This window comes from Ixodes scapularis, unplaced genomic scaffold (assembly GCF_016920785.2).
Source record: "Ixodes scapularis isolate PalLabHiFi unplaced genomic scaffold, ASM1692078v2 PGA_scaffold1__304_contigs__length_218370807, whole genome shotgun sequence".
NCBI lineage: Eukaryota > Metazoa > Arthropoda > Arachnida > Ixodida > Ixodidae > Ixodes > Ixodes scapularis.
Genome location: NW_024609846.1, coordinates 38,550,261 through 38,560,196, shown reverse-complemented (window position 1 = coordinate 38,560,196; position 9,936 = coordinate 38,550,261). Strand labels below are relative to the sequence as shown.

The 9,936-nt window shown below is 41.7% G+C and overlaps 1 protein-coding gene across 1 annotated transcript in view; it reads left to right on the top strand.

Moving 5' to 3' along the window:
• The first annotated feature begins 1,333 nt into the window (after window positions 1–1,333).
• LOC115325294 (enteropeptidase-like) overlaps window positions 1,334–9,936 on the top strand; it is a 30,622-nt gene continuing 22,019 nt past the window's right edge. Inside the window, exons 1-2 of the mRNA XM_040214439.1 lie at window positions 1,334–1,394; window positions 6,650–6,875. Coding sequence (XP_040070373.1) covers window positions 1,334–1,394; window positions 6,650–6,875 — 287 coding nt within the window. The remainder of the gene's footprint in view (window positions 1,395–6,649; window positions 6,876–9,936) is intronic.

Sequence of the window (9,936 nt, the reverse complement as noted above, 5' to 3'; positions counted from 1 at the left end):
CTAAAGGCTCATAAGAGCCTTTTCAATGTTGTATTATTTATCATTTTATTCATTTATTAATACTTTCAGCCCATACAGGGCTCTTACAGGGTGAATTACAATGCGTAATGAACACATACAGGTCGCTGGTACAAGATAAGAATTTTCCCGTGACTACAGATACATGTGTTCTTAAGAAAAAATAAGCGTGTTTTGGGGCCCGTGTAAAAGATCTACGCATTGCAGGAAACAGGTGCTCCGTAAGAATCTGATGCTAGCTGTTGGGATGGAATGCCAAAGTTTGAGAACACGTTACCTTGATCAAAAGATACAATAGCAAAAAATAAATTTCTTCCTGAGCTGATCCCCACCAAAGCCTATGACATCGTCAGAACAAAAGAATGGCGTTGCGGTCGCCTTGGAAATTTATTTCAGAAAAGAAAATAACAAAACGTCAGCAAGAAAGAAAACAACACTTTGTTGCTTGCTGCCAAGAGTTTTTCACTGACAACTGTAAATGCCACATGCGTCCACAACGTCAGCTCTTACTTGGACGATATTATGCTTAGAAAGACATCGGCTCCAAAAAATATACTTGCTTGGGAGAAGAGCGTGTTGGTTTGGGTCATGGATGAAGAAAGAATAAAACAATTAAAACATTAAAATTAAAACAAAATTAAAACTTTCCCTTTTATATTTTGACTCAGGTAACTTCTTGTACTCAAACGTTTGGGCTCTACCCCAACCACTAGCGTCACATCCTCACAGAGTTGCAGCTTTTCGCGGTGCGTATAAATTATTTACGCAAGCAGAGTAAAGAAAAAGCACGGTTATTTTGTTTTGACAACACCCGGTACTTGAGTAATTTGATGTAACGACATAATGAATATTTGGTGAATGCAAAGGTTTTTGAGAATGCGTTTACCCCTTGCCCCCTATCTAATTATTTTAACGAAAATCGCAAGTGACATTTTAAACATCATGAAAACGTCGGTACACCCTCGGAAGGAAGCAGAATAACAAAACCCACATGTTTCTCTAGATTGGTTTCTGCAATCCCTCTCACGTCAAAAAAAAAAAAAAACAAAAAAAAACAAAGAAAAACGGAAATGCAACAACAATAGACATGGCCAATGAAAAAATAAATAATTCACACTGACTTCTCTGGCGAAAAAAAAATCAACAAAACAAAATGCATGACGTAAACCGGTTCCTTGAAAAGGGCAAGGGTTCACTCATTGTCCGTAGAAGGCCCATTGGCTGTTTGCTGACCACATACCCCAACGGTTTGATTTTGAGGAGGCATTTCGTCTCTCTAGCTAACCTGTCACAAGCGCATCTGCACTGCTAAAATATGCTGCTTAAGCTGGTTCTGATTGTGCAAATGTGCAGCACCATACATGGATATAAAGATCGTGAGTGTAGGTTCATTGCAGTTTACAAATTTGGATTACAATATCTCAGTGCGAATATATGAATATTGTTCCCCTTCGAACGGCATTGATTTCAGGCATATGCAGGTACAAAATATGCAACAGGGTATTTCTGAAACACCTTCTTTATAGGCATTGCTCAAAGACTTGCATGGTCCTTTGGGTCATTCAAGCAATATTAGAAATAACGCCAGGAGTTATTTACAAATGGATGCACAGTTAAAAAACATAATGCGAGCGAAGTTATAATGATTTTGTTTACAAACTTTTTAATTTAACTTTAATTAAATATCTTAATGACCCACAGTAGCTTTTTATTTATTTAACACGAACGCTTTTAACTCCATTTTGAACGGGAGGAAGCATTGGGGCTTGATTTTTTTAAATTTGATTTAAGCATTTTATTTGATGCTTTGTCTGGCTGGATAGCATACAATTATGCGTTCAAGATCCTGCCTATTCGTAACGTAAGTTGGTCTGCTTTTTTTGCAGGGATGTGGTGTCATCACACGACGCTTAGTTCTGATTGGCTTTGATTGAAGGGGGTCGACCTTAAAGCAAGCTACCTTGAAGTGTACCCACTATCTTTCAATCAAGGCCAATCAGAGCCCTGCGATCTGATGTCAATACAACCCCTGCAAAAGAAGCAGACGAACTTGCGCTCCGCATTGGTCTTGCCTTGCGAGCCACCCAGAGTACGAATAGTGTTGCTGTTAAATATTATTATTATTATTATTATTATTATTACTAAAATGCAACCAGCAATGCACGTCCTAGTGCCACATTTATGTGTTAAGTTAGAATGCCCTATCATAAAAGTCTGATTTTTTTAATTCCTAAAAGTTAATTGAGTCGGCTTGTAGAGCCATAGATATCATAGTTTTTCTTCGATTATCATACAGAACACCTGTCATGGTGAAATCTTGGATTGGACGTATTGAACACTGGTATCAGGCGGCTATCATTCCTTCATCAAAAAATATACATTTTATTACATTCTTTATACAAACTCTCTTGAAGCTTTTAAATATATTGTTACGAAAATCAAGACGGTTTAAAAGCCCTGCTTTTGGCGTTCGAAGTTCTTAGTCATTCACTTTCTTTCTCGCACCTTCATCGTGTCCTCCTTTTCGTCGTCTTCCTATTCGTAGCACCGCCATGACACTGCCCCCTGACAACGCATGAACCTCGCCCCGAGGTGGTACAAAAACTATTCAGTCGGGTTGATAGGGAATTAGCCAATCAAGATGAACTACGTGAACTCTCTGGCTCAGCAGATGCCAAACCCGGTAAACGACGTCGTTTAGTCGCTTGACAACTTCGTAGGGGTCTTCCCAATCTGGCTGAAGTTACGGGCAGCAACCTTTATCGCCCAGCTGCTCTGAACGATACATGGTACGGGAAGCCGACACTGAACGTTGCTCGTTGACAGACAAAGAAACCGGTTTTCTTCAAGAGAGAGAGCAAAAAGTCCCCCTCACATTTGTTCCACGCACCCAGTGGAAGGGAGAGAGGGTGCATGGGGAAACGAATGACAGCCGGTGAAACTTCCAGCAAAGCCGGGTCGTCTGGTAAACGAAGGTGGCTGCCGGTGATATTCCAGCGAAATCTGGTAACTGATAGTAGCTGTCGGCAATTTTTCCATTAAAGGGCCCATGAAACGATTTTTGGGTAGGGATAAATCATTTTAGATTGGGATTTTATTAATAGAACATCGTTCAGTGGGCCAAAAGCAAAAAGGTAGAAAGTCAAAAGCCTGACATTCAGTGCGAAAATTTGAAAACACAGCGGACTATTTCGTTCCTCCTTCCCTTCGTAACCGCTCTGCCTTTTCACTGAGATACATCCGCCGTCCCAAAAGCGTGTCATCGGGTCCAAACTGACGTCACACAAAACCTGACCTCATTTAGTCCCTTCACCCCTAAGCTGACATTGTGGTGGAAGCTACGCGCTTGCCGGACCAATCAGCCACCTCCGTTTCATCACCTGACTTCATTCTCTGCAGCCACATTTGCCACGCTTACGTGGCAAAAGTGTGGCTAGCCCAAGGAGCACGTAGCTTCCACAGCACTGTCAGCTTAGGGGTGAACGGGCTAGGGAAAGCAACTTTTGTCTGAGTTTTGAGCGACGGGCTAATCTTCTAGGGGGACAATGGCTCTCTTCGGGTACGCAAACCAGGCTCCGAGCGAGAGGGGCCTCCCTTCTTTTCGTCTTCTTGAACTGTTTGGTGGAATGCGCGATTTATGAGTTGAGGAGGAAAGCGAAACAGGAAAAAGTTGGAAAGGCGTTTCATGACCCCTTTAAATACTAGTAAACGGAGCTGGCTTCAGATGAAAACGGGTGAAACTTGAGCAGTTTTCACCGGATGTCACTGGAAGTTCTCTCTGAATTTTTCAATAGGGATGGGGCGTGGCCTCCGTACTCTTACTCCTCGCTAACTTTAGGCTTGTCGATACTGCCGCTGTAGGTTTGTGTTTCAACGAAGGCTGTCACGAAGCTGAATGGGTGCAATAAGCGAGCGCTTAATTAATTTTCCTGCAGTGCTGAGAAGACGCGGCGATCGAAACCGAAACCACGTCATTCGTTTGCCTGGCTAAGGTGTGGTACACCCTACCATGTCCAAAGATGCTCCATAATGCCACACTCGAAGTGTTGCATGCAGGGAATTTCGGATTTCGGAAGTAGCCTATTCTTTTTACAAAATATCACTACTGTTTTTCTTTTCTTCTTAAACCGAAACTAAACAGGAACTCATTGGGTGCACAAATAAATTATCCTAATATCATGAAAACCTAGTTAAATGGAGATGCGCCTTGTACACAACTGGAAGATGTCAAAGGAAACAATATGCCGGAGGCGAATAGCATAATGATGATAGTTGGCAAGAATTTTGCATTTTGCCTATAGACGCAAAGCGAGGTGACTTTGTCTCTACTACCGTGGTTTGTTAAAACTGTTTGAACGCGAGCACCGGCTTTCGGCGGTATTTCGTCCACATTCGAAACAGTTCACTGAAATTTAAAATAAACAAAAAATAGAAGACGTTCCCACGAGCACATAAAAACGACAGCTACAATAAAATAAACGAAATAACCAAAGCAATAAGAAACTGCAACGTCCATCACAAACACCGAAGAATTGCGCGTAAACACATTCTGCTTTTATGACTTCATCCGTAGTATCAAAATAAATCAAGCATTTTTTTCTTACAATAACACGCGCCTCGACTGAGCACGTCGACAATTAAAGGGAGGGGCGACCCTGAGAATAATTTGCGCGTCTCGGGTTATGGAAGCGACACCTCTGTGCACTCATATCCGAACGGTTTATGAAGCGGGCCTGCCGACAGACAAAGGAACAGCAGGTGCCATGCTTGAATCAAGTTGAATCACCTATACGCCATAATTATTCTAGGACTGTTTCGCCTACATTCTCCAGTTCTGTTTTATAATAGAGATCGTTGTGAAGGTGATCTAAGTTTATGGCAACTAGGTTTGCCAGTGGAAGTCATTTGTGTAGGTGGTGAAGGGCCCCTAGAGAGATCATCGCAGAATTAAATTTTTACAGAGAAAGATCTAAGCGAGAGGACAATATTTTCGTTAATAATATATATATATGTATAAATAAATAAATAAATAAATATATATATATAACTTCATCACTTGCTTCTCAGCTTGTCAAAAATTTGCGAAAATAGTTAGTTTACACCCTGAAATTTGTTTGTGTTCTATTCAAGACCATTCATATTGAACGTAATTTGAGTGCTGCTCAAAATGCGTTTTGAGTTCGTATCCTGTCCAACTGGGTTTTGTGACGCCCGAGTTCCACTAGAGCAACAAACAGAAACAAACAGCCACAGGCCTGAGGCCAGTCTTTTGCGATTTGGCAGGCTTCGTAAAATAAAGATGGCTATGCTCAAACACGAGCAGGATGCACGCGAGGGTGTCTTTGGCAGGCTTGCAATCACTCGTGTCTCCTTCGCGAGCACCGAACGACTAAACGCCTTCCGAAAGTACCATCGTGAGCATGCTATCTGTGTTTGGGGCTTGTCGCTCTCTTTTGTTTCTGTTTGTCGCTCTAGTGGGGATCGGGCATAAGTGACCTATACAGCGCTCTTACGTTCATTTGAACACTGTCACAGCCCTGAAATGATATGCTCATATGTACCGCATTTATTTATTGTGGGCTTTGTTATGGACTCCTAAAAAGAAAAGGCTCAGGTCAAAAAGAAATGTTGAGAGTGCCTACATGGGCATGTATTACAAATTAATGTTTCCACGAGGAGAATAGCAAACTTAGAAAGGTCTCGGGAATATAAAATGCACTTGATAACACAGTGTGATCAACCTCCTTTTGTTCACATCTACACTTCCTTAAAGGTCATTTGAAAAGAAAAAAAAATTTAACAGTCTGGTTGGGGACACGCGTGTTGACAAGTACACTTTATGACAAAAATATTTTAGAGCCATATTTGGACTTCTGCGCGCGAAGTCTATGACGTCACGGGTAATTCCAAAATGACCATCTCGGTCGTGAAGGCGAAGCCGATCCACCCCTGCTCCACACCCGAAAGGCCGATAGAAAAAAAAAAAAAGTGGAAAGGAGGTGACTGCCGACACAAACGCACCTAGCGCTGCAATATTGCTCTAAAATATTTTCTTTTTTTTTCGCGTAAACATTTTTTTGACACGCGTGTGCCATTCAATTTGTTAATTTGTTTATTTCCTTTCAGTGGATTTTTTAAATAATCTGCTATGAGATGTTCACTAATGGTGATACCGCGATAGAAATCGTTCTCTATTGTGATGTGTTCTTCGTTTATTTAAGAAAACTGTAACTTGCTTAAGATTTTTCTGAAGAAGATAATCTTATTCATAGTGCATTGCTTTTATCCTTGTTTATTATATCTCTGCAAAACTCACAAATATATGTAAAATTTATCATATAAATTAATGTAACAGGAAGGATTTAATCAAAATGTGACTATATTTCTCAAGAAACCGATGTCAACCTTTTCGGTGAGTGTCGTGATATTGTTTAGAATTCTTTCGTCTAGTCGACGTTGAAACATTTGACTATTCCTGCACAGCTAAATTTCTATGAAAGCAGTGTCAGTGAACTGATTCACGTCAGCCCAACAAACTTTCCCAAACTATTTTTAAGTAGTTATTAATAATAATTGAAACCGCCTAGATCTCCTCATATACACACGGTTATCTCCTACTTGCCATTTACAGCAGGCGAATGCTCAAGATACGCAAACAAAGGGAAAGATGATTTAACGGAGATATGTGGACGACGAGGAGTGCAGGATACGGTTTCTGAGCGAATTATTAATGGTACCGAGGCGATTCCGGGCTCCTGGCCGTGGATGGTGGGGCTGTATACTGCAGAAAACCAATTCACTTGTGGTGGCGTTTTAATAAGCCGCGAGTTTGTTTTAACTGCTGCTCATTGCTATTGGTATGTATACATTTGCTCCATCGTCTTTTTTTTTTCAAAAAGAGGATTAAGTTTCGAGAACCCGCGTTGAGTTCCGGGATTTGACATTAGTTTACGTAGGTTTATGAAAGTCAAACTGTTCACGAAGTATGTCAATGTCAATAACCGTAAGCGGGAATAAAGTGCGCGTGTTCTCGGGTACTGCCAGAACACCCTACCAGCCAAGCATATCTGCAGATCGTCCGAACCACTATGCTGCAGCCTCGCCATGCCGAATGCTCTGATAGCGTCTGATGTCATGCGTTCCCCTGTTCCCAGTAACTGCAATTAAGACCGTACAGAGACTAGGCAGACAAGTTTTGGGGCTGCGATTACGTAATCCTTTACTGAACCATTCTTAATTTTAATGTCTGTAAAAACAAAAAAAAAATAACCAGTTTCCGTAACTGCACTCTTAAGCCAAGATATAATTGGATACGTAGTCGCTCCCTTTTCTTTAAAATTGAAGTGGTAAACATTATGCAAACTATTAATGTCTTGTGTTCGTTTGTGCGATGTTTGCCGTAATAAATGTTTCCGTGTGTTAGTCGCCAACTCTATAGAAGTGTCACCCCTCTTAAACAGTCGTTTTCAGAGAAAAGTTGAAATATAAACCGCACCCACCCCCCATAAACGGATTGTTTTTCTAAAAAAAGTGGGTACATATCTAAGTTGCACTTTAATTTGTGCACCCTAACACGCGGCCCTCGCATCACGCCGCAGGTATTGGCAGCGCGCATGCGCAGAGCTCTACTTCACACGAATCCGGTTTCTGCGCTGGCGTGCTCGTGCGGGAACTGCGCCTGTGCCCACACTTGGTGGGGGCAACGGGCTCGTTGGCCTATAGGGTAACTCCACGCCAGAAGATCCAGGCCTAAGTTTCAACCTCACGGATCGTTTAAAAAAAAGAACATAGACTTGTATGTGCTATTGGTAGGATTCCGTATTTTCGTAGTTTATTTTTCCTGTACTTCGGAGGGTGTTTTTCGCCGTTTATTTCTAGCCAAAAATTCGGAGTTTACCGAAGTTTATTTTTCATTTATTTCCATGTCTATAAATCTATAAAACTCAAAATTTAATTTCGCGATGATTCCCATTAAAAATAAATAAATACCCAAGAAATATTTGGGTGTAAACGTATGCTAGATAAAAAAAAAAATAAACAAAACTCTCTTGTGTGAAATAATATCTAAGAGTTAAAAACAACGCGAATAGACGAGGACAAGACGAAGAAGGAACACGGACCGCAGCGCTGACTTACAAATGGATTTATAGATCGCAAAATCGCAATATATATTTGCGTTTTCACGAGCAAAAGGAGCAAAAGAGAGGAAACTAAAGAAAGAATTCTGCTCGCCGATACATCACAAACAACAAATAAAAACATAAAAAAGCCGCTATTTCACAGCCGTATAGAGCACGTGTTAAAAAAAAAAAAAACGAGCAAGCCAGAGATCGAGAAAATTCATCTGTTTGCCAGATAGGGCTACAGATGTACTGCTTACACATGCAGCGTCCAACCTCGCTTTCTAAGCATCCTCCAGATTTTCACCACTAAGCTGGTTCTTGTGACGCTTCCTCACACAGTTTGAAGTCGGGTAGGCAACCACAGTCGCAGCAATGAATGCCCACATGACCAGATACGAAGACACTGTAAGCGTGCTCTCTTAACCTGTCATTGAGACAGCGTCTGGCCAACGTAACGCTTGCCACACGTTAAAGGGAGAGAATAAACCACCCCCTCAGAACACACGACGAAACGATCGCGATTCCTCTTGTTGCAAGGCTCTTTCAAAGAGGGCTTAACAGTTCCGCACAACCTGGACAACTTGTCCGGAGAATAAAACTTCGACGTTACACCTCCCCGCAATGCGTTTTAGGTTGTGGGCCAAGCCGTGTATATAGGTAATGAGAACAAAATTTCTTCTTTTCCTTTCATTTGTTTACGTCTCCTTCACTTGTCACAGGCCTGGCATTGATATCTTTGAGCAGAGACTCGGCGACCGCTGTTAACACGTGGGAGGGGAATCCAGCATCTGCGAGGTGTTCAGTTTTCCTGTCACAGCTATGTTGGACTTTGTGGCAACAAGACTTCCGCAGCGCATGCGTATAGCAAGTCCTCGCAATTGCCCGCTTAAAAATGTTTGAGGGAGCGGACGCGAAGGGCAACAGCGGCTTTCCAGCATGCGGTTCATTGCTCTCACAAACATGGGCTGGACAAATAGTTAAACTGAAATCCATGAATCGGAAGCATCCTGCCTCAGGCACCTCATGAGTCAAAAGAAGTGCCGAAGGGCAATCACTGAAAATGCCTAAAACTTGAGTCATTGCCGAAAAAAAAGGACAAGGCATCGGCCTCTAACAAAACCAGAAAATCATCTACATACCGGAAGACATTTGCAACCTAATATATTCTCAGCTGAATTTTGCGCTCTTGCCATCGCTCTTACTAATTCGTCCAAAGACAAGAGTTGCACACAAGTGTTGCTTTGATAAACGTCGATACCTTAAAGACAATAAACTACTGGAAGTCGTTACTGAGAGGCTCGTATTCATCCCACCCTATTCCATCAACCTACCCCGTGGCCGACCGAGGTGAAGTGGTAAAGTGTCTAAAAGAGAAGTTTCAACTGCCCTTTTTGCCCATTTTGCAATCTCTATGGTGCACAGCTTTCAATGTTACATAGGACCCACCTCTCCTTCCTCTAAAACAACAATATGATGCCCCAAACTAAAACAGTGGCTTTTGACGCGACCTAAATGACATATGTTATCCTGAATGAACCTTGACGATGTAATCCGAAGGCCTGCTTCTCACAATGGTCCGAGATTAGAAAGTTGACTGTGGTGGCCATTTCCCAGAACCGCTTACCATGTGTGCTGATCAAGCCTAATTCTAAAATACGTTTTCATTTTGGGTGGGGGCACTGGCATATTGATGTTTGGTGTTTAGCGAAAAAAAATCCGAATTGACCTAAAATTTACCGGAGGGAGTTTTTCGTAATTTTTCGGATTTATTTTAAAACTCAGAACCCTAGTTGAT